At 58.8% G+C, this 27,634-nt stretch overlaps 2 protein-coding genes, 1 long non-coding RNA gene and 2 other non-coding genes across 12 annotated transcripts in view; 3 read left to right on the plus strand and 2 right to left on the minus strand.

Moving 5' to 3' along the window:
- ZNF512B (zinc finger protein 512B) overlaps positions 1 to 3,285 on the plus strand; it is a 29,739-nt gene extending 26,454 nt beyond the window's left edge. For all 3 annotated transcript variants that reach the window (NM_001037830.4, NM_001270612.2, NM_001270611.2), the window contains 3 exon segments: positions 458 to 556; positions 885 to 969; positions 971 to 3,285. In NM_001037830.4, the coding sequence (NP_001032919.3) occupies positions 458 to 556; positions 885 to 969; positions 971 to 1,179 (393 nt within the window). In that variant the 3' untranslated portion in view covers positions 1,180 to 3,285.
- A 1,191-nt stretch (positions 3,286 to 4,476) lies between these two features.
- On the plus strand, positions 4,477 to 19,004 carry UCKL1 (uridine-cytidine kinase 1 like 1). Of its 6 annotated transcripts, none has more exons than XM_025142224.3 (15): positions 4,477 to 4,542; positions 8,037 to 8,230; positions 8,498 to 8,604; positions 8,778 to 8,948; positions 9,212 to 9,283; positions 10,075 to 10,264; positions 10,699 to 10,760; positions 11,680 to 11,696; positions 16,433 to 16,531; positions 16,640 to 16,733; positions 16,856 to 16,918; positions 17,228 to 17,350; positions 17,646 to 17,753; positions 18,048 to 18,204; positions 18,633 to 19,004. In XM_025142224.3, the coding sequence occupies exons 1-15, from the start codon at positions 4,496 to 4,498 to the stop codon at positions 18,707 to 18,709; spliced, it is 1,581 nt and encodes a 526-aa protein (XP_024997992.1). In that variant the 5' UTR covers positions 4,477 to 4,495; the 3' UTR covers positions 18,710 to 19,004. The 6 variants fall into 6 exon arrangements, with proteins under 6 accessions (XP_024997992.1, XP_015151877.1, XP_046758827.1 ...); XM_015296391.4 differs by lacking the exon at positions 11,680 to 11,696 and adding an exon at positions 14,448 to 14,467; XM_046902871.1 differs by lacking the exons at positions 4,477 to 4,542; positions 11,680 to 11,696 and adding exons at positions 4,921 to 5,151; positions 14,448 to 14,467.
- LOC124417337 lies at positions 18,152 to 27,538 on the minus strand. The gene is made up of 3 exons (XR_006931923.1): positions 24,905 to 27,538; positions 19,498 to 24,763; positions 18,152 to 18,212 (listed from the first exon to the last, which is right to left on the minus strand). It is a non-coding gene; the product is annotated as an uncharacterized LOC124417337 (long non-coding RNA).
- On the plus strand, positions 25,404 to 25,491 carry MIR1388A (microRNA mir-1388a). Its single transcript, NR_161953.2, has one exon. It is a non-coding gene; the product is annotated as a microRNA mir-1388a (primary transcript).
- MIR1388B (microRNA mir-1388b) lies at positions 25,416 to 25,479 on the minus strand. Its single transcript, NR_162005.2, has one exon. It is a non-coding gene; the product is annotated as a microRNA mir-1388b (primary transcript).
- Positions 27,539 to 27,634: the final 96 nt, after the last annotated feature.

The raw sequence follows: 27,634 nt of genomic DNA on the forward strand, positions 1-27,634 counted from the left end.
GCCCATCCATAAACCCCTCATCAATAGAGAACACATTATCTCCCCCGAGTCGTGAACTGCGGCGGAGCCGGGAGATCAGTCATCCCCTCTAATGACAGAAATCCAGCAGTGGCTGCATCTCCCCGCCAGCATAAAAGGAAAATTAGGTGAGCCTGTCGGACATAAATTAGCTGAGGGCTCAGTCCCAGTAGAGCACAGATCTGCTGACAGTGAGGAAATGAGCCCACGTGGCCACGCGCCGTGTCGGTGCAGCACCAGCAGAGCTGTGGCTGCTGCACGGCTGGCACACGCTGCATGTGGAGCAGAAGGTGCAGTTGTGGCACTTGTGGTGCTTTAGAACTGAATGTTTGTTTTCTGTCGCTTCAGGGTTGAAGTGTCGGCCTGCTTTGGCTGGGAAGGAGGAGGGGAGGGGTGCGTTGGCTCTGTGTGGGGTGCAGCATTGTGCTCTGTCTTGCAGGGGGAGCACTCGGTGGGCAAATACCGCTGCCTGCTGTGCCAGAAGGAGTTCAGCTCTGAGAGTGGGGTCAAGTACCACATCATCAAGGCTCACTCGGAGGTAAGAGAGCTCCGGGGCCACTTCAGGTCCGTGCCACGCACTCGTGCTGGCTCTGTCCTTCTCCGTCAAGCAGAGCACAGCAGCTCCCGTCAGCAGTGGTGACGTGGTGGCATGGAACAGACTTGGCATCCCAGGCTGGGGGGCTCTGTGTTCCCAACACCCTCAGGCTGATGCCAGGCTGTGTGCCCTTGGGGAGGCGATAGCAGTGGGGCATGGGGGAGTGAGAACATGAGGAAAGAGGGCAGGGGAGCACTGGGCTGATGTGGGTCGGGGGGTGTCAGCCCAAGGCCGGTCCCTAACCACCCCTGTTGTCACCCCGTGGACACAGAACTGGTTCCGAACCTCTTCAGAAACCACCCGGAAAAAGAAAAACAGGGAACAGCTTTCATCCAGCAAGGAGGAGAAAAAAAAAAAGCACAAACGGGAAGAAAAGAGGGAGAAAACCCAAGGAGAGGCCTCTGGAAACGTCCCTGAAGAGCAAAGAGAGCGTGACAGCAAAGACTAATCACAAGAAAAGCCCTGAGCACTGGGAGGGCTCCCGATGCAGCTCCGATGGGGATGAGCGTGGCCCCAAAGCCCCCAACCAGCGCAAGGGGGGAGGCAGCAAAGTGCCCGAGAAGTGAGCGCTCAGAGACTCTCTGCGAGGATTCGTTTACAGCCCAGGGTAACAGGGTGGGGGTCGCTCCCGGTTTTCCATCCTCCCCCTCTCCTCCCTTCCATTCCCACACCCTTCTCTCAGCCCCCCCCCCCCTTTTCTTTTTTTTTTTTACAAAAAGAAAAAAAAAAAGACAAAAAAAAAAATCAACACCAAAAGACAGAAAATACCAATTAACCACTTTAAGGAAATCATGGACCTTGTTTCACACTGGAAAACAAACAGGATCGAGCAAGCTGGACCACTCTCACCCCCTGTGCCCCTGTACATAGCCCTGCGGCTGTGCCCCTGCCCGGGGGGGCCCTGCTGACGTCCCCTCCCGACGTGATTTCCCTTCCACCTCTGTGTGCAAAACTGGTGATGCTTGAGCGAAAGAAAAGTGCAATAGCAGCAGAGCCGCATTGGACCCCCGCCTGCTCTTGGACCCCCATGGCTGCAGCCTCCCACGACGGTGTTCCCAATGATGCTCGTCCCGCGCATCGCCCTGGAGAGGTGGGAAGGGGCCGGGGACAGCAGGGCCTGGCAGCAGATATTGGGTGGCACTTTTTGCTGCAGCACTGAGCTGCGTGGGGCCGTGCATCAGCAGGGACGTGCTGTGAGGTGTGTGCGGTGCAGGGCTTTTGTGGTGGCACGGGGAGGGGATGGCGCCCGGGTGCTGGAGTTGATGGGAGGGGGGGTTGCTGCAGGATGGGTCCGGTTTGTGGGTTTAACTGGAAGTTGCAGAACGATGTGAGCGTGGTGAGGGTGAGGGATGGAAGGGTGTGCGGTGGGACAGAGCAGTGCCCGAGGGCACTTTGGGGGTCCTCGTCCTGTGCCCATCCCAAAGATGCTGATTTGGGATGGGGGGGGGGAGCGGGTGTTTGGTCACCCGGCTCCTGTGCTCAGCTGTGGGCAGTGTGCAATGGGATCAGCATCAAGCGACAATCATGGCTCCTGCTTTCGGGTGAGTCCCAATGCTGGGCACGTTGCAAGCCGAGCCTTGGGGACAGGGTCAGTGCAGGGCATCGTGCCGTCCTTGCTTTGTTCTGTGTCCGTATTCCCACGCTGGTGTCACTGTGACACCTCTGGCGTGGAGGAAGCGCCCCGGACCGAGACGTGGCTGTGCAGACAACCAGGCTACCTCTGTCCTCAGGTTGTGGGTGCGTCTCGCTGTGCTTTTCTCTCGGTAACGGAGCAGAAAACCTTACTTCTGGTTTTCCTGCGTTCTCCCCCATGTCGGGGCTCAGGAAGGCGACCTTTGAGGGAGGAGAGGTTCTGCTTTTGCTTTTGTTCGATTGAAATCTCCACCCTCGGTTTCCTTCGCTGCTCTTCACAGCCCATCTCGGCACCATCCCCTGCTTGGGAACGCTCACATCCCTCCCCACCAATGCGTCGCTGCAGATGGGGACAGCAGCAGAAAAGGGATGAAGGGCAGAGCTGAGCAAAAAGGGGGGGAGGTGAGCAGGGACGGCGTCCTGCGCTGCAGGGTGCTCTGATAGAGGGGAGCTGGGGACGGGTCGGGGTATGGGGACGATGCTCCCGGCACCGGGCTGTGCTCAGCCTGCAGCTGGCTGGGAGCGCCTCTGAGCCCCGTGTGAAAATGCATCCCTGGGGAGAGGGAACATATTTTATGAGGAATTGAACTCCGCGGGGTCGGGATTTTTTTCCCTTAGAAGGCATTATGTGATCATAGAAGCGCGGGGAGGTTCTCCTCCCCAAGCAGTGATGGGCAGGGCCGGGTTTGGGGGCAGCCCCATGGACCCACTGCTGGTACCGGGAGCTTTGGGGCAGAGCGAGCACACGTCCCTCGTGCCCAGCTCTGCCCCAGCACCATCCCGGCAGTGCAGAGAAACGTTTTGCTTCGCCTTGCTTTGCTCTGGGCACCTTGATTCCCTATTCCAAAGCAGTGCCGGGAGCAGCAGCGCTGGGTTGGTGCTGGTTGGGTTGGGTGCTGGTTGGGTTGGGTGCTCCGGAGCAGCACCGGCAGCGGGGGCTGAGATCGGTGTGATGCGGTGAGCTCAGCATCTCCTTATCCCCTTCCCGCTGGGATCCCCTGCCCTGGGCACCACAGCCCCACATCCTACACATGCAGCACCACCGAAACTCATCTTCACACCTCCCGCAGCCGCACATCACTCAGGATAAGGGCTACACCTGCGTGCGTGGGGCTGGGACCCATCCCTCCACAGAGCCCAACCCAGCAAGGGCTCCGGCGGCACCCACCCCATGGAGCACTGACAGCACAGGGGGGGCAGGAAGGAGCCCCCCACCCCCATGGTGCCATAGCCCCGCTCCCCAGGGCCCCCCAGCAGCACTGCCCCCCTCCGCCCATCCGCGCTGGGCCCCTTCTGCTCCTTCCTTCCTCTCCTCGCGACCCCCATCCCACGGCACACCCGGACCGTCTCTCGTCGCTGCCAGTTATCAGTGCATTAAGTGTAATTGGGGGGAGGGGAGGGGAGGGGGAGGGCGGGGGGGGAGGGAAATTAAAAAATTAAGAATTTTCAATTTATCACTTGTAACCATATATATATAAATATATAAATATATATATTAAAAAAAAAGTGTTTATTTGCAAAAAAAAAAAAAAAAAAAGGAAAAAAAAATGGTTTTAAACAGTAAACTATCTGATAATGAGCTCCGATCTGTGCCGATCCGTTCTTTTGTTAACCATGGACAAATCCTCAGCTGGGGAGTACAGCAGCGCGCAGCCACAGCGCCGGGGAGGGATCGCTCCATGTACTGTATGTATGGAAAGCAGCTGTATCGAATAAATGTTTATTGATTTTTTATCGTGCTCGTCGTCGTCGTCGTTGGGCCGTTCGGTGGGCGACGACATCTGTGATGGGGTGGAGCTTCGCGAGTTGGGTTTTCTCCCTCGCGGTCCCTCTGCTTTGAGCGCTGAATTATCCCGATGTCTGCCCGGAGGAGCCCTGCCCAAGGAGGCTGTGGACGCCCCATCCCTGCGGGCATTCAAGGCCAGGCTGGATGCGGCCGTGGGCAGCCTGGGGCTGCTGGTGGGCGACCCCGCACGCAGCAGGGGTTGGAACGGGATGAGCATTGCGGTCCTTTGCGACCCGGGCCGTTCTACGATGCTGTGATTCTGAGGGGCTCCCAGGTGGGAGGGCGCACATCTGCATCCCCGGCTCCACCCGCGTGTCCGGAGCCCCCACCGGAGCCCCTCCGCACACCCGCGGCACCCTCCCGTCCCCGCCCCGCCCGCACTACAAGTCCCGGAGATCCCCGCGGCGGCTCCGCCCCTCCCGGCCCCGCTCCGCACGTCCCGCCCGGCCTCTCCCGGCAGCGCTATGGCCGCGGCCCCGGCGGCCGAGGGGGCCCCGGCGGCGGACGCGAGGTACGGGCGGGGCGCGGTGCGGTGCGGGGTCGGATGGATCCGCGCTCCCACCGCCGTCGCGCGGCTCCGCGCGTCGCGTCCCCACGGAGCGGAACGCGTCCCTGGGCGGGTCGGGCTCTGAGTCAGCGCCGCGGGGATCGGGGGCCCTTCCCGCGGGACGGGGCTGTGGGCGGCAGCCCTGCGGGTGTGCGGGGCCGTGGATGGGGGCAGCCGGAGCCGGTGGGGCCGCGGGCGTCCGGCCGTGCGCGGTTCCGCCGTTGCCGCGCTCCGGAGAGCCCCGTCGTGACGCAGCGGCCGTGGGCTGCTCCGCCGGGACGGGCGGCGGCCGTGGGGCGCGTGGCGGTGATCGCCTCCCCACGCCGGGGGCGGTGCGGCCACGGAGCCGCGGTGCGGAGCGCGAGAAGGGCTCGGAGCGGCGCCGGACTGCCGGGGGGAAGCGGAGCCCCGCGTCCCGCACACAGCCCCGCGTCCCGCACCGCTCGGGGCGTCTCCATCTCTTCCCCCTGCGCCGAGCTCAGTCCTCCTTTAGCCCGAGCCCTCCGCTCCCGCAGCCCATCCTTGCGCCCCGAGGCCACGGGTGGGATCTTAGAAACCTCCTGGGAGGAAAAGGTAAAACCCCGGGCCGTCCGTCCCGCACGGAGCGGAGGGTGCGGGGTGAGGTGCGGGCTGTGCTGCGCCCTGTCGGACGAAGGCAGGAGAGGCGCCGGCAGCGCGCCGGGGGACGGCGGCACGTGGGCAGGGACTGCTGCGTTCCGGTTTCTGATCCCTTTCGGTTTTGTTTTGGGAAAGAACAGAAATCGCTGCGAGAGGGAATTTTATTCTTAAACTCCTGAGAGTGCTTCTCCGGAGCAGGGATGGGGAAAGGCGAGTTGGCTGCAGGGCTGCGGCGCTGGGGGTGCACCCCCGGGTCCCCATATCCTCCAGCGCTGTGCTGGCACTGCTGGAGCCCCGCGCTCATCCCGCGCTGCGCGTGGCTTTGGCGCTGTCATACAGCACTGTGCACGGGGACAGCGGGTCCTCGTGGCCCCAAAGGAGGAGGAGGAGGACGAGGAGGTCCCGCCCCATCTCCAAACCTTCTCCTGCTCGGTGCCTGCATTGTCCCCAGTGCCCCCTGGAGCCGCCACCTGCCCGCGCTGGGGGTGATTTGTTGACCAGGAATGCGTCCCCAAAGCTGTGCCCGCTGTCACCACGTGGGCGTAGCGCGGAGCTGATTTTTCGAGCACTGCAGAACGAACCTTTGGGTTCCCACCCCCCGCGCTGGGCTCCAAAATGCCGGGGGGGGGGGCAGCGGGCGGCCCGGACCCGACGAGCAGCGTTATTCTTAGTGCCGGTGTTGAGTTTCGCACTTGTTTACTGCCGGTGGCTCTTCCCGTGGAGCCGGAGGGGCTCCGAGTCGGACCCCGTGGGCTGTGAGAGGCTCAGAGCCCCCGCAGTGCCCCCTCTCCATCCCCACCCCGGGACCCCCCCAGCCCTGCGCTCACCGTGCCGAGCAGCCCCGTGCTCTGAGCGCCCAACGCAGCCAAAGGAGCCCCTGCCCGGCAGTTGGCTGTTTGTCCACCGAGAGGAGGTGGCAGCCCTGCCCCCTCCCCCTTGTTTTTTCTTTAATCAATCTAGTGCTATTAATATCAGGTAATGAACATAATCTCGGCGTTAAGCTATCCTCTTATGCACGCTGAGCTCCCAGCACCTCCCGTCCCGGCGCCGTGCCCCCCCCTCCCGTGCTGCCTGGCTCCGGGCCCCCCCGCACTACTTGGGGCCATCCCTGCATGGCTCGTCCCAGCCGAGCAGCACCGAGCCCCCAACCATGAGCAGCCCCCCCACCTATGGCAGCGTCCGCTTCTCAGGCTGCCGGGCCCTGGCGCCTGCGGGCAGGTGAGCTCCCCTTTAAGGGCTGGGTTTGAGGTGGGGGTTAAGGGTTTTTAACAAGAAGAGGGGATGGGGAGTGGGCGTTGGAGCGCGAGGGACCCTCCAACCCAATGGGTCTCCCTCCAGCAAAGTGAAGGGGATGTGGAGGCAGCAGAGGATCCCCAACCCCAGGAGGAGGTCGGGGTGCCCCAGACCCCAAGCGGGGCTCTGCAGGAGGGTTCCCCACCCCGGCTGACGTTTCCATTGGGTTTACCTTGTCCTGCCGTCATGCTGCTCAGAGCGAAGGGCCCCGCGGGGCTGCGCGTGGGACAAGGACAGCACTGCCCTCACTGCAGCCCTCCTGCAGGATCTGCCCGCTGCACGGAGCAGCGCCGCGGGCACTGCTATAAATAGGGCCCAGGGCTCCGCAGAGGGACAGGAGTGCAGCCCTCGGTGGTGGGAAGGGATGGGAGGAAATGGGGAGAGGAGGGGGGCAGGAGGCGGTCGGGGCAGCCCTGGGGCCACGCAGGGAATTTGTGACCTTTGCAGAGCTCCGAAGCGGTCGCACAGCGGTGTTTATCTGAGATAAATCGTGGGAACGTTGGTTTGGGAGGCAGAGTGCAGAATTTATGTAGAAGTCCGTAAGGGTGCGGGTGAGGTGAGGAGAAGCAGAGAGGCTCTGGAAATAGGATTAGGGCTCCGTGTGTCCAGGAGCGCACTGCACACGGACGGCAGCCCTGCAGCGCTGCAGGATGGGGCAGCGTGAGCAGCACTTGTGCCACTGCCATCCTGGGATCATTGGGGTGCTGGTGGGCTGGGGGCGGGCTGGAGGCTGGCAGGGCTGCAGCTCTGGGCAGCAGGAGCTGAGCGGGTAACGCTGGCGGTGGTTGAGAGCTGGGGAGGGCTGGGTCGCACTGGGTGCAGTGGGTGCGCTCTGTACTGGGAGCACTGGGCAGCTTTACGCACAGATGGCCGGTCTGAAATTTTGGTCATTACGTGGCATTATTCTAAAGAGGGCTGTGGGAGGGAAGGGAACTAATCTTCATACCGAAACAGCTTAAAACCCAACAAAAATCTGTAAAGCCCTGCAGTTTAAGCCCTCTGAAGAGCAAAACAGAACGGAGAGGCAGCAAAGCCCCGGCCAGGCTGTCCCTATTGGCACCGGAGCTCTCGGACCTGGCAGAAATATGGTCCCAACCCCATCCCACCCCTGTGTCCCATGGGGGTTTGGGGGAAAAAGACTGGCTTTTCGATGCTGGCTATGGAGAAGCAGGACAAGCAGCTCTGGCTCTGGGTGTCGATCGCTGCCATGGCCGTGCACACACAGCTTATCTCCTGCCCTTATCACCTCGTGGCTGCCACGTCCTGCTGCCAAGTGCCAACTCTGGGCTCCATTTGCTCCTCGCCCTCCTGGCACAGATAGGAGGGAGCACTCAGCGGCTGCAGCCCGCACAGCAACGTGGACACAAGAAGCTCTGCAGCCCCAGAAGGGGTGGTCCCGCCTGCAGCCTTACTGCCCGGTGCTGGGAAGCTCGTGGGATGGTCCTGAGGGGTCTCGGCCCTATGTGGGGTGGGATTTGGGCAGAGTTGGAGAGCTGCAGGTGGGGTTGCTGTGCTCATTGAACCCACGGCTCCCTCTCTCTCCCCAGCAACAGCAGTGCCGAGTCGCTGGACCGGCTGTACCCGGCGGTGGGCTCCTCCAAGCCGCCCCGAAAGCGGACCACCAGCCAGTGCAAGTCAGAGCCCCCGCTGCTGCGCACCAGCAAAAGGACCATCTACACCGCCGGGCGGCCGCCCTGGTACAATGAGCACGGGACACAGTCCAAGGAGGCCTTTGTCATAGGTAGGCTCGGGTGGCTGCGTCCCACCGCTGGGCTGTTGGTGCTGCTGGGGGAGGCAGGGAGGGTTCCTGCTTCCACCGCGCTCCCACAACCTCAGAACTGTAGAGTCACGGAGTCGTGATGCTTGGAGATGATCATCCAGTCCATCCGGGGTTGGAGCTGGATGGTCTTTAAGGCCCCTTCCAAAGCAATGCATTCTGTGCTCGGTGCGGTGGAGCTGACCTGGAGGCAGGCCGGGGCTCTGTGGCCACATCCCTTCTTTCTGGCAGGTCTGGGAGGGGGCAGCGCCTCTGGGAAAACCACGGTGGCCACCATGATCATCGAGGCTCTGGATGTCCCTTGGGTGGTTCTGCTCTCCATGGACTCCTTCTACAAGGTGAGGCCGTGCGGCCCGATGGGGAAACGTGGTGGGGATGAGGCAGCATCCTCCTGCTTTCCCCTGGCCCCGTGGCGCTGGGGCAGGAGGAGATGTGGTGTAGCAGTGGGGCGATGGTGAGCCAGGGCTGCGGAGTGGATGGCCGCTCACTGACCCTCTTTGGGGCCCCCCAGGTGCTGACCAAGCAGCAGCAGGAGCAGGCAGCCAGCAATGACTTCAACTTTGACCACCCCGATGCCTTTGACTTTGACCTCATCATCGCCACCCTGAAGAAGCTGAAGCAAGGCAAGAGTGTGAAGATCCCCATCTACGACTTCACCACCCACAGCCGGAAGAAGGAATGGGTATGGGACATGGAGGGGCATGGGGTGAGGCGGGGGGCTGCCAGCTCTGTACAGCCTGCAGGCAGTTTGCAAGGGCAGAGGGCTGCACGGAGGAGGAAACCCATGGGTTGTGCTTGTGTCACCGAGAGCTCTTTGAGTCCTACGAGTGACTCCAAAGCACGGGGTATAGAGGAGCTGATCATTCGTTGTGTTACCACACTCCAGGGAAGATAATATCTCTGCACACATTCTCTATCCAACCACATTGATTTTTGCCTCTGCAGAAAACCCTCTATGGTGCCAATGTGATTATTTTTGAAGGTATCATGGCATTTGCGGACAAGGAGCTGCTGAAGGTGAGGCAGCCCCATCCTGCAGCCCGGGCTTTGCTGGGTGCAGTGGGTATACTGGGTGTACTTGTTGTCCTGATTGTACTGGTTGCAGTGGGTGTGCTGGGTGTACCAGTTGCAATGGGTGTCCTGATTGCAATGGGGGAACTGGGTGCAGTCCTCCCACGCTGCTTCAGCATCGCATGCCTGCATGCCCCCCCTGCATGCCCCATCCTGATGTTGTGCAGCAGGGGAAGAGCCCCAGGCAGACGTGGAGCAGAGGGGCCACATCTCAGCCACTCCTTCCCAGGACCGTGGAGCCAAGTGGTGACCTGGTCCTTGGCAGCAAAGTGTATCAACATGACCAGAAATACCTCCGTGCTGCCCGGCTCAGCTTGCAGCAAAGCTGGCCGCAGCCGTGCTCTGCAGAGCCTGGTGTTCCCAGGCTGACCTCGTCCAGCACTTCAGGCATTCCTGGGAAGTGCTTGGCTGCATGAAAACCCTATAGGCTCATAGCAATGCACAAGCATAGCCAAGCTCAGTCTAGGAAGTTCCCTTCCCTGCCAAGGGAGCGTTTGTGCTGCACTTTCCTGGAGCAACGATGACCTCCAGTGGACAGCTGGGTGCATCCCCGAGCAGCGTCGCATCCTTCAAGCAAGGGCGAGCAGCAGGGATCCCAGCCCCCTGAAACGACATCCCCCAAAGTGCTGGGGCTGCGTGTGGACGGAGGCGGATCCCGGAGCAGGACGGGCTGTGGGGTTGGCTGCAGCTGCTGGAGCTTCAGCCGGTGTGCTTTGTTCCCGCTGCTCTCCTTCCAGCTCCTCGACCTGAAGATCTTTGTGGACACGGACTCGGACATCCGCTTGGTGCGCCGCCTGCGCAGGGACATCAGTGAGCGCGGCCGCGACATCGAGGGAGTCATCAAGCAGTACAACAAGTTTGTGAAGCCCGCCTTCGACCAGTACATCCAGCCCACCATGCGGCTGGCAGACATCGTCGTGCCCCGAGGTACGGCCCCGTGCTCCTCGTGCTGAATGGGGTTCTGTCAGGGCTCCGTTTTAGGTCCGTGTTTTCATCGGTGACTTGGATGTAGGGCTAGAAGTTGTGAGCAAGCTTGCTGGCAACCATAGGATCATTCATGTTGGGAAAGACCTCTCAGATCCTCGAGTCCAACCCCGCCCCGCCGTGCCTATTGATGTGTCCCTCAGTGCCACATCTCCACAGCTCTGGAACTCCTCCAGGGACAGCACTAAACAGAAGGAGCTGTTGACCCCATTAAGGGCGGAGAGGCCTTGCTGAGAGATGTAGGCAGATTGGAGAGCTGGGCAATCACCAACTGCTTGGGGTTTAAGCAGAGCAGGTTCTGGGTCCTGCAGCAGGGCAGGGAGGTCAGCTCTGTGGCCACACCTCACCGTTTCTCTTCTGCTTTTGGCTCACTCCAGGGAGTGGAAACACGGTGGCCATTGATCTGATCGTCCAGCACGTGCACAGCCAGCTGGAGGAGGTATGTCCTGGCTCTGGCCCCATGAACTGCTCTGTGCCTTGCTTCTCTGTGTCCCGGTGGGAACAAACCCACCCCACACACCGCAGGGCCCTGGGGGCAGCAAGCCATGCAGGGACAAAGCATCCTGCCTGGCTCCAGCACCTCTGCTCCAGCACGGGCTTCTTCTCTTCCCCTCCTGCAGCCACTGCTGCAGCCTTCCCAGTCCAGAGCTCTGTTTTCCACTTCGATGCTGGGTGCAGCCCATGGCTGTCAAACCCCGAAGCTTTGCCACAGCTTACGCACAGCCTGAGCCATGTCCTTCCCCACTGCTGACCTCAGAGAGCCATATTTTGTATGGTTCTGGGCCTTGGGCCTGGGACCCACCCACCAAAGGACACGGTTGTGTGTTGCCATCCCTGAGCCATGCAGCATCCTCCTGCCCTACTCATAGCTTTGATGTTGAAGCTGTGACGACGCTCGGGGCGATGCTCTGGGACGTTGATGCCCTTGTAAGTAAAGGGCTCAATTCCTGCAGACCTTCCTGAGCCCCCAAAGAGCTCTGTGCAGCCCCAGGGCCAGCTGCTCCTGTGCTAGGGCATGGTGGGAGCTTCCCTTGGGCACCCACTCCCTGCAGCCAGGGCTTTCTGGCCGCCCCAATGTACAGCAACACACACTGGCAGGAATCTAAACCCTGCTCCTAGGGCACAGGGCACAGCCCAGAGCCCTGGGAGTTCTGCAGTCAGCAAACACAGCAGCTCTTGCCCAGAGCAAGGGCTTGGCCGGGGCTTAGCATTTCTTTGGGGAGGGGAAGAAGGGGGAAAAAAGCTACCTATGAATGCAGGAAAATATTCCTATTTTTCCTTTTCTTTTGTCTTGAAACGCCCCTGGTGTTGGCAATGCTTAATACCGGTTGCATTGTGTCTTTGTGTTGCTGCCGCAGCGTGAACTCAGTGTCAGGTAAGAGCCCCTAACTCTGTCCTGTCCGTGCAGCCCGAGGCATTTCCAATGCCAGGCACTGCTTGGCCTAACCCTGACCTGCAGGCGAGGATGACCTGTGGTGTAAGGCCACCACGTCCCTGGCCATGGGAGAGGCTCTGCAGCAGCGCTTTGCATCCCAGCATCCGCTCCCATTGCCCTCCCATAAGACAGACATTCAGAGCCGCCTTCCGACCCCGGTGGACGCTCTAAAGAGTGCAGCCATTTACTTCCCCTCCAGTGTTTGGATCCAGATGGGCTGTTTCTCCATTAGGCAGCCAGCTGGGTTCACAGGTGTTTGTGTAGGAGGCAGAGCAGCACCTTACTGCACTCAGGTTTCCATTTAGATCTTCATCGTTGTATGGAGACACTTAGGCAAGTAACCCAAAAACTTACATTTGGCACACAAAAGCTTTCAGGATACCAAAGACGAACAGGAAAAGGCTCTCTGCTTTACTTCTGCTCAAGCCATTTGTTTCCCAGACTGAGCGACTGGGTGTTTCATTTTATTTCCTTTTGTTTGCTTGTTGGACACGGTGGGGCCTGGCATTTCCATACAGTGCCATGGGTGAGCCCCCCGTGGACCTGGAGGCTCAGGTGGGAAGCTACTCCGTAGCATGTATATATGTGCATATAGATAGACCTACCCATATCAAACTTCCTTTCTCCCCACTGATTCTCTACTGTAATCAAATCTGGCCTTCGGTAGAGGTGGTCTTTGCACTTTTTGTGCTCCCTAAAGCCCACGTATGGAGCAGTATGTCAAGTGTGAGCAGTGCAGTCACAGCCAGGGAAGTGACTTTGACCTGCAGAAGTACCTCCATGGTAACCACAGCCGTGGAAGTGTTTAAGTTCTGTGTATGGCTCCTGGTTCCCATTTGTGCCTTTGCCAGAAAGTCTGTTAAAAATATCCTGTGAAAATCCATTGATGCTCCTGGAGTGCTGGTGGCTGTCACTGTCTATTGCCTGTGGGGACACAGCCAGGCCATTGAATAGAAGCCGGATGCTCAGACCTGGCTCCTGCTCAAGGTACCCTCCTGCTCCCCATGCGCCAGGCTGGTGTGCCACTGCCTGACCTCAGGTGCTTCATGGTGAGGTGGTGTGGCCCTGGCACTGCTGCCCAGAGAGCTGTGGGTGCCCCATCCCTGGAGGTGCCCATGGCCATGGATGGGCCCTGTGCAGCCTGCTCTATGGGAGGTGTCCCCCTGCATGGTAGTGGTTGGAGCTGGGTGGGCTTTAAGGTCCATTCCAACTCAACCGTTCTGTGATGCCACGATTCTGTGGTCGTTAAGGTCCCTTCCAACCCAACCGTTCTGTGATTCTATGCGATGAGTGAATTCTGAGGAGGTGAAAGAGAGCAGTGCCCCAGACCCATGGGCCGTTCCACCACCCCTGGCAGCCAGAAGCACCTCCACTTTGCTCTGCATCCTCTCAGGGTGACGCTCAGGTCTTGGGGTCATGGCTATTGGGATGCATCCCATCCAGCTCCCCTTATTTAACCACACGGGTGCTGGAGCTGTGGTTACCCACACGCTCCCTTTGTGCCATGCCAGGTGCCCAGCAGCACCTGCAGCCTGTTTGCTGTCCCATTTTTGCAACCAGCCTGGCTCGGGGAGCCACTGCTCTTTTCAGCTGACTTTCCCTCGCCGATCGATTCCCCCCCCTCCTCTCCCAAGGTCTGGATCAGCTCGGCATGCCCTTTGCCAATTGTGTCTTTAAATATCAGCCCGTGGCGCAGTCTGATAGCCCTTGTTTGAAATGTCAGCTGTGAAAGCCAGCCGCTGTACGTGTTTGAAATGCCTTGACTGCATCGCTCCTTTGTAGCTGGATGTCTCTTGTCTGCTTCCTGTTTGATAGCATGCTCAACAAAGAGCCGAGGATGTTCCCTGAAGCCTTCCTGAGCGATGGCCACCCCTTTTCTCTCCTTTCTCTTTCTTTTTCTTCTTCCTTTTTCTTTTTTTTTCTTTATATATATATATATATATTTTTTTTTGCCTTTAAACCTTTTGTTCTGGGGGGAAAAAATAAGTTTCCAAAGTGAGACTTCTTGACATGCTCATGGCTGCCTTCCTGAATGCTCCGCCGCCTCATTGGGGAGGGGGGGGAGCATCGCTGGTGACTGCAGGACCCGCTATGCCCGTGTCCCTGTATGGTGTGTGAGCCCCCTGCACGGACATCTGGTCCGGGGGGGCCTTGGAGGTCCTCGAGGTCTTCCCAGCTGCTGGCGATGCTCAGCTCAGGGCTGGGTTTCTCCCACTGTTCCCATTGCTCTGGGCTTTACGGTGTCACTGAGGCTGCAGGAGGTGGGCACCGCTGTGTGCACGTTGGGTGGAGGTTGTGCAGGCTTCAGCTCCTGCATATGCTTTGGGATTGCGGGGCTCGATGGCCCTGGAGGCATCGCCCTGCAGCGCGGTGCTGGATGGGACCGAGGTGTGATGGTGTGACAGTGTCCCTGCGGTGACACCCAGAGGGGGCTCAGCATGGAGCCAAACCGGTGCTTTGGGGAGCAGAGGTGACGTGGTTTGGTCACCCCGGAAGGGACGTTGGAGTCTGTATGGTGACGGCCATTCTTGGGCAGCTCCAAGAGCCACCGATCCACTGGGGCTTTTTTTTCCCCCCTTTGACTAATGCCAGTGCTTTTTCCTTTATTTCATGTCCTGTTTGTCCCTATCCCCTAAAACTCTGGTGTCTCCCGTCTTGTCTCCCTGAATGTCCCTCCCACCTGGTGACCAGAGGAAGCTGCGCTGGGATATGTGAGGAGACCTCCACTGCCGGCAGTGTTCGGGGTGTGACACTAACAGCATGGCTGGGGCCAGGGCCGTGCAGCGTGAGCGTGCTACTAACCTGGGCTGCACACGGGGTCCTGCCTTTCTGGGGCTTCGCAGGTCAAAACAGGGTGGGAGGGACCCGAAAGTCTCTTTCTTCATCCCTAAAAGTGATGGTGCTGGGCGGCATCCCAAGGAGCAGGGCTGCATCCCGCACCCAGCCCTGTGCGGGGGTTGCAGGAGGTGCAGAAGGTGCAGTGAGGAGCTGCTGACAGCGTTCCCCGAGGGCTGCTGACAGCTCGGGGTGCAGGGGAGGTGTTCTGGGGCTGCTGCAGGAGGTGGGAGCAGGAGCTGGGTTTGAGGGCACGTGGAGCTGCCCTCCTGCATGGCGCGGTGGTGATAGGGGGAGAGGTTGCAAGCTCAGGGATGTGCCCCAATGCTCAGAGCTGCAGTGGGTTTGGGGACAGCAGTTTGGGATGAGGGAGCGCACAGGCTCTGCACTGGGAGCCAGCACACGCATCTCCCAAAGGCAGGGCTCAGCCCCTTGCACAACGGCTCACGCCATGTGGGTCAGCGTTCCCAGGGCCAGAGGGGTCAGGCAGGACCGTGGGTGCTGTCCGTGTCCCCAGGACCCGTCCCCAGGCTGGGGTTGGTGGCAGGAAGGAGGGGGCAGAGCCACGCTGCAGCGCGGTCATGGTGTGGGCGTAGCTCTGAGGGCAGCTAACCTGAATTCTGGTGACTAACAGAGTGAGCTCGCTGGGCTGCGCAGGGGGGCACGGGGGGGCCTGGTGGCAAGAAAGAGCCCTGACATGCCCCCAGGCCTTGGGAACGTCCCATTTGGCGTTGGTTGGCCAAGACCAACCTGACGGAGCTGCAGGTGTCCCTGTTCATCGCAGGAGAGTTGGAGCAGACGGCCGTTAAGGGTCCCTTCCAACTCAGAGCGCTCTGTGACTCGGTGGTGGCTGTGCTGCAGGCCTCACGCCATCGCGCCCTGCCCTCCTCCGTTCCTACCCAGTCATCTTTCTCTTCCTCTCTGCTTGTGTGCCCGTTTGTGTGTGCAATTAACGCAGGTTTCTGCTTGGTTTGAAATCTTACTCATCTGCTGCTTCCATCTGTTGGCTCCCTTCTCCCCCTCCCCACCATCTCCCTGCCCGGCTGTGGCCATGGCACGTTTGTGGTCCGACGTGTGGCTTTGTGACCCCAGCCCTCCTCCCAGACAAAGGCTTTTGCCCGTCCTGCCCAGCCCCATGGAAGCCAAAGAGATGTGACCTTCATCTCGTTCCTGCCTCTCTCAAGTAAAGAGGTGACTAATGGGGCCCCATTGTGCGCTTCCCCGTGAACGGTGTTCCCTTGATCCAAGAATAGCTCCCAACCCTATTAGTTATGTGGGGATGACTCACACAAAGCCAGCCCCGTCCAGCAGCAAAGTCTTGAAGCTGTTCCCAATTTGGCATCGCTGCGACCAGCCTTGAATGGGCCGGATGTGCTCTGAAGCAGCCTCGCTGCAGCCTGCCACTGCAGCACTGCCCTGGGGGAGCTGGGGATGGCAGCACAGCGCTGAGCTCCTGCCCCACACCCAGCCCTCGTCCTGTGGGGCCGAGACCACCGTGATGGCCCCTCCTCACCCACTGAGTGGGGGAACCCACCGCCAGGTCCGCTTCCTGAGCAGGGGGATGTTTTTGTATTGTTTTCCATGGAAACTCTCTTCTCAGCCACAATGGGTCAGCCGTGGCTTGGTGACCCAGCAGGGAGGGCACGTCCTGGGGCTGCACCGACCGCCCCTTCCCTGCCCCTTCAGTTGGCCCTGGGCAAGGCTGGCCTCTCACTGGGCTTGGCCAGGTGGCGTTGGGTTGCATTGAGAGCTGACATCTGGGAGAATGGCTCCGGCCGTGTGCTGTGCCCCGGTCTTCAGGCACCTCCCCGGAGCCCTCCTGACCCTGTGTTTGGTTTCAGGGCCGCCCTGGCCTCTGCCCATCAGTACCACCCCCTTCCACAGACCCTCAGCGTGCTGAAGAGCACCCCTCAGGTGCGGGGAATGCACACCATCATCAGGTAATGGCGCGGCACCGCGGCCCCTGCGGTGAGGAGGGGGCTTGGCTGGGGTGGGCTTGGCTGACTTTGGGCTCCCGAGTCCCCAGAGCTCTGCTCATTGCCTTTCAGAAACAAGGAGACCAGCAGGGACGAGTTCATTTTCTACTCCAAGAGGCTGATGCGGTTGCTGATCGAACACGCGCTCTCATTTCTCCCTTTCCAGGTGGGTTCAGGGCTGCACCTGGTGATGAGGTTTTGTTCCCCCTCAGCTTTCCTGACCAGCCCCTGCCTGGCTCCCTGGCAGCAGGGCTCACTGTGGTAATGCTTCTCATGGGGTTTTTGCAGACTTGCACTGTTCAGACCCCCCAGGGCCAGGACTACGAAGGGAGGACGTACAGTGGGAAGCAAGTAAGTGGGAGCAAAAGGTGTTGTTTTCAAACTTCTGGGTGAGACTTCACTAAAAGCCCTCTGCATGCAGGGAAGAACACCACAGGCTTCTTGGGGGTTCCATCAAGCCTGAGTTTGGTGCCTGCTGCCATCAGCGTGGTACCTTGCGTCAATGGGGCCAGGGGGCCAGCAGTGCCACCGGTGTGCAGCACAACCCTCTACTGGGGGGGGCGGGGGGGGGGGAATGGGCTTTGGGGTTGCCCATTGGAGGTTCCCAGTGTCGAAACCAAAGGCTGTGTGCCCCCACCTGCCCGGGTGCTCTCCCTGCAGATCACCGGGGTGTCCATCCTGCGGGCGGGTGAGACCATGGAGCCGGCACTGCGAGCTGTCTGCAAGGACGTCCGCATTGGGACCATTCTCATCCAGACCAACTGCAACACAGGCGAGCCGGAGGTACGGCGTCTCCTGGCCCTGGAGTTGGCCTGGGTGTGTCGTGAGTGCTTGGGAAGGGCTTTAAAAGCTTCTGAAGTGGGTTTTGCCAGCATGTGTGCACACGGGTTGGTTTGGTGTCTGCACCGGTGCCGGGCTAACAGCTCAGATTGCAGCGATGGGGATGTGGAAAGATCCTTCCCTCCTCCTAAAGATGAGCTGGAATTGCTTTGTTGCTTCCATTCTGTACAAGGACAGACCCCTGTGCGGTGCCCTGAGCCCGCAGCCCCTGAGCTGATCCCTCTCTCCCCCTGCCCAGCTCCACTACCTGCGGCTGCCGAAGGACATCAGTGAGGACCACGTCATCCTGATGGACTGCACGGTCTCCACGGGAGCTGCAGCCATGATGGCCGTGCGGGTGCTGCTGGTATGGAGGGTGTCGGGTGGGTGGGGGCCAGAGGGGGGTTTTGCCCCCAGGCAGTGTACAGAAGCCCTGCTGAGGGCCTTGCAGTAACATTGAGCCTTCCAAAGGGGGTGCTGGGGGTCACAGCAAGAGCTGGAATGCCTCCAAGGCATTGACGAAGCCCTTCCTAGGGTAGTAACAGCTTAGATTTAGGTGGTTCATTGGTCTTACACCCAGCAAACCCTACACCCAGGGAGAAAGAGTGGTTCCAGGAAGGTCCCCCAGCTCCTCATCCCACTCACTGTGCCATTCCTGCAGGATCATGATGTCCCAGAAGACAAGATCTTCCTCCTCTCCCTGCTGATGGCAGAGATGGGTGTCCACTCGGTCGCCTACGCCTTCCCCCGGGTGAAGATCATCACCACAGCTGTGGACAAGAAGGTGAACGACCTCTTCCGGATCATCCCCGGCATTGGTGAGTACCTGAGGAGGAATGTTTGGTGTTTCTGGCCTGCTCAGCAGTTGAATTGAAGCTCAGGGGCAGCAGCTCAGCCTTGCTTTAGCCTGCCCTCATTTTACTGAGGGACCCTTTGCCTCTCCAGGTGGAGAAGCTGGGCTGGGGCAGCTCTGTGCCTCATTTCCTGAGCTGCTGCCTGAAGGGAGCTTGTCCTCAACAAGCTCACTGTGTCCTCCCATCCTCACCTCTGCTGTGCCAGGAAACACCCCTGCCATGGCATGCTAAAACAGTCCCCAGCGTGCTAAAACAGCCTCCGGGCTGCTCCAGTTCTGCTGCTACACAGGCATTAACACCGTGCAAGCTGTCAGATAAACCCGCTTTTGTTTCCTCGCCTGCTGGGCCAGTCCCAGCCTCTGCAGATCTGCATCTCTCCCTTCTCCCCATAGGGAACTTCGGCGATCGGTACTTTGGGACGGATGCTCCTCCCGACTGGAGCGACGACGAGGATGCTCTCAGCACTTAGCTGGGTGGGAGATGCCACCGGCGCCAGGCAGCTTCAGCACTGCACCTTAAATCCCCCCCCCTCCATCGCAGAGATTCCTCCTTCCTCCTCACCAAGCATATATTTTTTTCAAGTCTTTCATCAGAGATCTAGGGCATATTTTTTCAAACACAAATCCTAGTGTGACTTTGTGGACAGCCGCAGTGTCCCAGCATAGAGTGGAGTTAATTTATTTTAATTTAACTATTTGCCTATATAACTTATTGGAGATATTTTATAAAGAAAAGTAATAAATTTTTTCTCTGGTTTTCTTGAACGGAGCCATTGCTGGGCATGGCATTGGGCTGCCCCGAGGGAATCACAGAGTCATTAAGGTTGGAAAAGACCTCTGAGATCCCCAAGACCAACCTCAACCCGCCCCACTGTGCCCACATCCCTCAGTGCCACATCTCCATGGCTCTGGGACACCTCCAGGCTCAGTGACTCCACCACCCCCGGGGCAGCTGTGCCACTGCAGCACTGCTCTTTTGGAGAACAGATTGTTCCTAATATCCCACCTGAATCATTACCCATTGGGATTGCCCTGCTCACTCTGAGCCCTCTGGGAGCTCCTGGAGGCAGAGAGGCGTTGTCACCTTCCTGCAAGGCAGGGTAACCACCCTGACCCAGGTCTCCCAGCTGAACCCCATCAAGAAGAAAACCCACCACTCTTCCCCCACTCCCTCCTCTTGCAGCCTCACGCTGGGGATGCAGTACCACATTCCAGATCCTGCTGTATCCCTCCTTCCTGCAAGGAGGCTGAAGTTCACCTTGGATCCTGCCGCACTCGAGCTCAAAAAGCACCGACCCTTCTTCCAGTTGTGCAGCCAGCCCAAAGCAGATCTCACTCAGCACAGCCTGCTCTTGCTGCGTCAGAGCTGATGGAGGTGCAGGTCCGTAACGGCCTGCAGGAAGCTGCCAGCGGCCAGAGAAACCTCAGAGGGAGGGAGAAGGCAGTCAGAGGAGGCTGTGCTGAACCCAGAGCGTTTTCCCTTCCTGCACAATGCAAAGTACCAATGCCACATCCTTGTGCTGGCAGTCAGCGGGCCGAGAGGAGCCCACCCTGCACTGGGCAGCCCTGCATGGGAGAGGAAGAGGGGATGTTGTGCTCGGCCGCTGCCAAAACAGCCTCCTGGTGACAGCTCGGTGTGGGCTCGGCCCTGAGGAGCCTGAAATAACTGCCATCGCTCTGCAGCACGTTGTGTAAACCCTCCCTGCATTTTAAAGAAAGCACCCACCCGAGCTCCTGCAAGCGCGCGGTGAAAGCACGAAGCCCTCGGCTTGAAAGCCACGCTCCCAGCCAGCGCCGGTGCTTGATTAGTGCCTCTAAAAATAGCTCCTTGCGTAGGTGGAAGGAGAGCTCATAAGCACAAACACAGGAGAAGCAGACGTGGGGTTGCAGGCTGGGGCAGCGTGCGGCCGGGAGCTGAGCAGCGCCGGGCATCGCCCATCGTCTGCTCCCGGAGTGCTGCCTCTGTGCAGCCCAGCTCAGCCCCATGGAGGAATGCCCACCATCCTGCGTGCATACAGCTTCTGCAGACCTCCTTGAGGGACACGAGGCCACATGCAGTCCTGAGCCCAGTCTGCTCTCAGAGTCTGCCCTGAGGGTGAAGAGCAGTGGGGCAGCGCACCCCTTCCCACTCAGCATCCTTCATCCCAACCCATGCACCCCATTCCCCGCAGGCCTCACAGACACAGCAGCTCCCGGTCCCTCAGAACAGTGCCCAGCGGGCAGCGTGTCGGGGCAGCCATGGGGCTGTGAGGAGTGTGGGTGCAGCGGGGCCATGAACCACCACAGCAGCAAAGGGTGCCCATCATCCACAGTCCCTGCAAGCCTGACGGGCACTACTGACAGCTGTAGGACCCTCCAGGACCCCTCACAGGAGGGGAGAACAACCTCGGGGGGCAGGGGGAGGCACCACGTCTTGTTTTGCAGCACATCCAGGCTGCCGAGTGCCACCCACGCACCCACAGCCCCAGCACCCACAGCCAGCACCATGGCGGCACAGCAGGGCGTGGCACAGCCCCATGGCCGCCATGTTCAGGGCCAAGCGCTCATACCTGCCCCATGGGCACGGCCCAGGGCGGCCACAGCAACCAGAGCTGCTGGAGACCTCTGCATCCTGGGCGGCTCCTGCTTTAACTGCACTGCGTCCACCATTTTCCTCTGCACGTCTGCATTTGTCCTCAGCAGATCCACACTTTCCCTCAGCAGACCTGTGCCTTTCCCCCCACCAGGTCCACATTTTCCCTCAGCACACCTGCACACCAAATCCCCACACCTGGCCACCACAGCGCTGAATTCCACCTCAAGAACATGGCGCCTCCCCTCCTCACCCCTGCCCACCCTCTCCTTGCCCCACTGGAGGCAGAAGTGCTCAATTTAACAGCATGTGCCACAGTAGGAAACCTTGCCCCATCCTCGCTGTCATCGCCTTTGCCGCCAGCCTCCTGCACGATGTGGTGCTACCTTGGGAGGCCGCCATCTTGGGAGGCGTGATCTCAGTAGGCGCCATCTTAGGAGGCGCCATTTTAGGAGGCCGCCATCTCAGGAGGCCGCCATCCCCCTCTCCCTGCGCTGCCATTGCCATCGCTTCAAGCTCAGCTTTCTTCTGCGTGTGACAAACTGCTGGTGGCAAACACACCACCTCGGAAACACCGCGTGGGCGGTGGGCGGCTCCCAGCCCACCTCTGCCTTTTAGGCCACCCAGTGCGGCAGCCATGATGGCCGCCCGTGGGGCCGAGCAGTGGAAACGAGAACAAAACTACACCTTTTTTGGCCAAGATATTTGCAGGTACTCCTCAAACTCTGGTGGATGAGAGATAGTGTTGGTGTTAGCCAGCGTGGCCGTAGCCCTGCAGCACGGGGGATGCACTGCAGGACAGCCGCCTTCAGAGCCCAATGACTCCCACCTGACACCCGGGGGTACCAAATAGAGGGGGGCGAAAGAATCTCTATTTTTCTCATTACACGCCAGGACAGCTCTATGCTCCCAGCTCTCCCGTGTGCTGCTCAAAGCAGCCAACATTCTCCTGAACAAATTGCATTGCTATAATACACAATATTGTTGTATTGCCACCTCTTGCTTGTGCAGCCCCCAGCAGTGCCCCCCACTGCAGCCCCACCTCAGCCCCCAGCCCTCTGTACCCCCCAGGGGTTTCCTGCCCTGCCTCAGGAGCAGCCCAAACCACAAACCCTGACCGACAGCAGAGGCTCTTCGGCACCATCCTCCCAGCACTAAAAATAGAGCAGAGTGGTGAAAAAGAAAAGAAAAGAAAAAAAAAAAAAAAAGAAAAGGAGAAAACAACCTGAGAACAATATCTGCTTGACCATCAAAGAGCAAACAAACTCATCTCGAGGCAGAAGCGCCTGCAAGGAGAGTTTTGGGGTTGTGTTTTCTCTTTCTGCAGCAGATGGCCCTGGGTTTTTCTGAGAGAAATGAAGTATCTTGCTGCTGCCAGCCCTGTGCTGTGGCCCCTCCAGCACTGCCCATCCGTGGGGCTCTCTCAGGTCAGAACAACCAACCCATTTTCCTTCCAAGCTCTCTGCCCGTTGGTTTCCTATCTGTGCAGAAAGAGGGCTTCGATTTGGGCATTTCTCCACCACTCATCCCAGAACTGAGCAGCTCATCGTGGGGGTTCCCATCCAACCCTGAGGTCCAGCAGCACACCAGAGCTCCGGTCTGGAACCCCATCCTACAGCCCTGTTCAATTGCAAAAAAAAACAACCCCAAACCTCAATTTCTGTGTATTGCAAACAAGGACACTGGGAGCACACAGCCTGCAGCAGGGCTTGCACTGCTCCACTCAGGGGGCTTTTCAGCATCAAAATGGCAGTGGAAAATGGGGTGCATGGGAGCGTGGCAATCAGACATGTCCGAGGCACTGTGCACAAATGTGTTTACCTGCTGCCAACGCAAAGAGCAACTGGAAACTTCTTCAGTGACACCTCACGTTGAGCTCACAGCCCTCGGTCCTGTTTGCTCACCGCAGAGACACTTATAAAAAGCAAAGACATTTTAAATACATATATATACGTGCTTTTTTTTTTTTTTTTTACAAAAAGCAGACAAAGAAATGCAAATTTTCCCCCACCATCCCCAAAACTGAATAATTGCAAGAAGAGAAAGCGCTGGGAAAGAGTTCATAAGCAAAACCCAAAGTCCCCACGGGGTCCACAATGCAAGTTCTGAGCGTTTGGGGTCTTACTGAGCTGCACTTTGGGGAGGTTCTCCCTGCTTTGGAACTCCTTCAGCAGCCTCACAGCTGGCAAGTGGGGTTCCCCGCTGGGCTACAAGCAGGAGCACACGGCTTTGCTCATGCCTTGGATCTGCAGGGCATATCGCACAACAGCCAAAACGTGGGGCATCAAAACGCACATGGAGCTGAGGAGGAAATGTTGGATCTGGAGAGTTCGTCCCCTGCTTCCCACAGACTGAAAGAAAACAAACTCAAACCAAATAAAAACCACGCAAATGCTCCACTCTCTCCATTCCTTTCTTGTGCAAACAATACAAGAAAGGAGGGCTGAGCAGCACCAGCGGGTCCTGCAGCAGCCGTGTGGTTCCCGGGCAGCTCTGACATAAAGACATAAAAACCCCGAAGCCCCTGAAAAGTGAGAGCTGGGGGTCAGGGCACGTGCGGAAGGAGCAGGACACAGCTCGGGTGGGAGAGCAAGGGAGGAACGCTGCCTGGAGCAGGGCTGGGTGCAGCAGGGTGCTCAGTGCCCGTTGCAGAGGCAGCAGGATAAGGCCACGCGTCCCCTCTGTGGATGCAGCGCTGTGGCCCCACAAGAGGAGCGCAGTGCTTCACATCTGGGGACACTGCTTCATCGTCACAGCAGGTTTTCAACCTTTCCCTTTGCTTTCCATCCGCAGGCTGTATGTTCTACGGCCAACATGGCTCTTCGTGGCCTGCCAAGGGGAAACAAGGGATAACAGTAAATCGGATACCCTCCAGATCTGCCACCTTAAGGAGCAGGAGCTGCACTGCACTCTGCTGCTGGCCTCGCTGGAGGATCAGCCATGGGGTGGATGGATGCGGCTGACGGGGCCAACCCCAACGCTCTGCCTCCATTCAGAGGGGCAGCACTTAGGAAACAGAGGTTACGGTGGAGGGGTTGGAAATGAGGGTCTTCCACTTATCGCACCCCCATGGCTGGGCAGGGGGCACCCAGAGCATCCCTCCACCCCTCCCAGCCCCCTAACACAGCCGCTTTCGTGTGACTCGAGCAGCGCCGCACTGCATTGGGTTGGGTTACTTTTTTTTTTTGCTTTTTTTTTTTTCTTCACTTCTCTCTGCCGCCCTGTGTCTGTCCAGCGTGTAATGGAAATTTTACCACAGCCGCTCGCGATGCACAAACAGGAAGCCAGCAGAAAGAGTGGCAATTCGCTGTAGCCCGGCTTGACTCCTCCGAGCCACGAGGACAGGGACGGCCATAAAAGCGGCGCGGGCGCAGCGGGCAGAGGGATGGAGACAGGAGCTGCAGGTGAGAGGTAAGGCAGCACTCCCCGCTGCAGGGCTGATCCCCCCTCCTCTTAGAAGCTCTCCCTGCCTCTTTCTGCTGGGCTCCTTCTTGCAAAAGGGGAGGCTGGGAGGGTTCTGCTGCTCCTTCATTGCTCTGCCCAACCTTCCCCCCACCCCAGGCATGCTGCTATAGATTCCATTTAGCTTTTTCTTCCCCAAAAAAGCATTAAAAAAAACCCCAAAAGCTCAATCATGAATTTGAAACCAAGTAAACTGAGAAGATAAAACTGTGGCTCTGCAGTCCCCTTAATTCCTGTCTGAAAGGTTTCTCTTTCATTGACCCCAAGCAAATCCACTGCTCCATTGGAACAACCTAGCTCACGTGCCTGGGGACGTACCTGGCTCTGTCCATGCCGGAGCACAGGGGAAGGTGATAGGAGCCAAATGGAGCAAGAAATCCAGAAGGGACTGAAACCGATCGCTAATTCCTTGGTGCCTTTTCTGACAGCTTCCTGGGCCTGCTCAGGCTTTGCATTAAGATTGGCGGTGCCCAACTTGAAAAATCCTTCCCTTTGATTATGCAGTTAATTGTCAAAGTTTAATATTCCTTCCTCCATACATAAGGCAAATCACTCTGCCAGGAGAACCCCCTCCCCAGAAAAGCGATTTTAAGCACCCCATAGCCTTAGGAAGCTGAACTCCACCCGTTACCTGGTGCAGGTCCTATGGGGCATCTCTGCAGAGCTGGGTGTAGATTTTGGGTGGCAGATTTTGGACGAGCCTTGCAGAAGTGCTCTGATGCTCCCAGGATGCTGCCATCTGCAAATGGGAGCAAAGGAAGAGAATCTGCTGCTCCATCTCTGTCCCAACAGCACAGCCCATGGCCAGACGGGGATCTGTGGGGCCAGAGCTGCCCTGTGCATATCTAGGAGGCGTTGGGTGCATGCAGCATGCAGCAGCCCAGCTTTTAGCCCTGAACTCCGGTTGTGCAAAGGTTTCCACGACCACTGGTTGCAGGAGGAAGCACAGCGTGCATTTCGGAAGGGACCGACTCCTGCAGAACCTCGTGGTCAGGCATGGATGCAGAGAAGCTAAGGCACAGCAGAGCTGAGGGGCTGCATCTCTGCTCCCTCTTGCAAAATCCCTATGGCCGGGGGATCTGGGTGGGCGCAGGACGCAGGATGCGGGGCATGGGGCGGCGGCTGCCCGAGCGAGGGGCACCTCGAGGACTGTCTAACCTGAGAATGGTGAAACATAAGGGTCAATCTCAGGTTCGTCAGCCCATGAGATGCCTTCTCCAGAGCGGGATGGGCAGCGCCGTCCCCGCAGCCCCAGAGGTGCAGGGAATATTACTCCTGAAAAATGCAGGAGCGCTGGCATGGCTGTTTGTGGGGTGGGGGTGGGATGGGATGGGGAAAGAGCAGAACACGTGCCAGGAGCAAACAGAGATAAGCAGCAGCGTTCTTTGAGAGAAGCTTCTGGAAGCTTGGCTGCGCTTTACCACCAGAGCTGTCACGGTCCACAGGGCAGGGGCTCCCGCCTGCGGTTCTCTGCTCACGAGCCAAGAGGCTCGGAGTGCTCCCAGCGCCTCATTAGGAGCTGCTCTGCTTCCTCCCTGCTGCGAGGCCACGGCTGCACGGCGGCACGAGGCAGTGAGCAGAGCTGGGGGTGAGCCTGGCATCCCTGAAGCATCGCTACCGCATCGCTCCTCGCGCTCCTGAGTAGAGGAAGAGACAGTGACGTCCCTGCGAGTGACAATAATGAGTCCCCAGGCGGCACGCGGGGCCCTTCAGCACTGAATGTGTCAGTAATTTATGATGGAAGAAGAAATAAGGGTGGTTGGTTTGTTGTTTTTTAATCTCCTGAGTCGAACTTCCTAAATAAAACAAACAAGATGCAATTACCAGTTTTGTCATCTTTTCAACGGTTAAGCGATGAATCCTAAAGCATGTGGACTGAAAGAAAAAGGGTCCAAAGCACCACCAGCACCGGGGCTGGTGGTGGGCTACGGTGATAGATGAACCGAGCTGACTGCCCCCGCTGTGCCGGTGCAGCACTCTGTGCCTGAGCCACTCCCCATCAGCTGGGGGGCAGAGCAGCCCCAGAACACCACTGCCTGATTCCTTGGGGCTCCTGAGGGTGCTCAGGGGCCATCAGATCAGGGAGATGCCCGGGAGCAGCCCTGGGGATGTGCTTTGAGGCACGAGATGGCTCCGTCTGCTTCCAGCCCAGCCTTGGTGCAAGCCTAGGTGGTGAACTGAAAATTGCAGCCGTTCTCAATGATTCAATAAAGAAATTCAGAGAACACACCATACCCAAAGTGCGGGGGAAGCAGATGCTCCCCTTCCCTCCGGCCCTCAAGGCCGCTCAGCTTCTGCCATGAGTTATTCTGCAGGTGGGGGTCATGGGAAGCCCCCTTATTGTCACCTCAAAGAATCCTTTGCCCTTTTGGGTGACCCCCAAAAAGCAGCTGAGCCCTCGTTTTTGGGTTGCTCTGCACAGAGCGTGACTGGAGGGGTTCTCACTGTGCACTCAAGTTCTACTTAATGTTTTTCTTTCCTTCTCTTGAAACATTTATACCTCATACGGGAATTTTAATTTTAGAGGCAGCACTTCTGCAAGATGAAGTGATTGCTGAGCTCCAAGTGCCAGCTGATGGAAGCTCCAGCAGGGAGGAAGAAAAAGGCAAACAAATGACTCCAACCCTCAGCCAGAGGTGCGTATCCATGTGGGGCAACAAGGCCAGGAGGAGAACAGCCTTCGTGCTCCATTAGAGGAGGAATAGCGTGCTCCAGAAGTGTATTTAGGCTTCAGAAGTAAAGTTGTAAGCTGTGTGCTCTCACGCAGTGACTCACCCCGAGGAGCTCGCTGCCTTCACTCTGCGCATGGAGACTTTGCCCATGAAATGCAGAGCAGATCCAGCCCAGGCACCGGGTTTGGGGGGGGGGGGGGCTGGTGTGGGTCCATGTCCAGGAGCACAGCGTGGGAGGGGGCTCAGCTGCAGTGCTCACACCTCACACACACTTTTCTCTTCAACACCATAAACCCCCCCAACAGGCACTCAGCCCTCTTCCCCTCTCCCACTCGTATGGACCCCACAAACAACGCTCACCCTTCACACCTCCACGTGTCCCCACGAACAAATTCTCTCCAACACCTCCCACCCTGCATTCCCACGTCCACAGGCACCCACCAACACCCCCACGCGTCCCCACGGGCATCTCCCCACCACTACTCCACGTCCCCAATCCCAGGCACTCACCCCTCCACCCTCACGTACCCCCACGTTCCCCCCCAGGCACCCCTATGCTCTTCCGCGATCCCCCCTCCCCGCACACCCCACACGCCCCCAGGTGCCCCCTGTGCCCCCCCGGCCGTTCAGCACCACGGACAGCTCCCCGTCCGGTGTCACGTGAGGAGCCGCCGCCCCGATATAGCGCG

Source organism: Gallus gallus, chromosome 20 (assembly GCF_016699485.2).
Source record: "Gallus gallus isolate bGalGal1 chromosome 20, bGalGal1.mat.broiler.GRCg7b, whole genome shotgun sequence".
NCBI classification, from domain to species: Eukaryota; Metazoa; Chordata; class Aves; order Galliformes; family Phasianidae; genus Gallus; species Gallus gallus.

Coding starts and splice junctions, on each gene's coding strand:
- UCKL1 (XM_015296390.4), top strand. CDS start 6,347: ATGAGCAGCCCCCCCACCTATGGCAGCGTCCGCTTCTCAGGCTGCCGG. Junction 10,761..14,447: donor TGCACAGCCAGCTGGAGGAG/GTATGTCCTGGC, acceptor CCTGGTGACCAG/AGGAAGCTGCGCTGGGATAT. Junction 17,754..18,047: donor TGGCCGTGCGGGTGCTGCTG/GTATGGAGGGTG, acceptor CCATTCCTGCAG/GATCATGATGTCCCAGAAGA.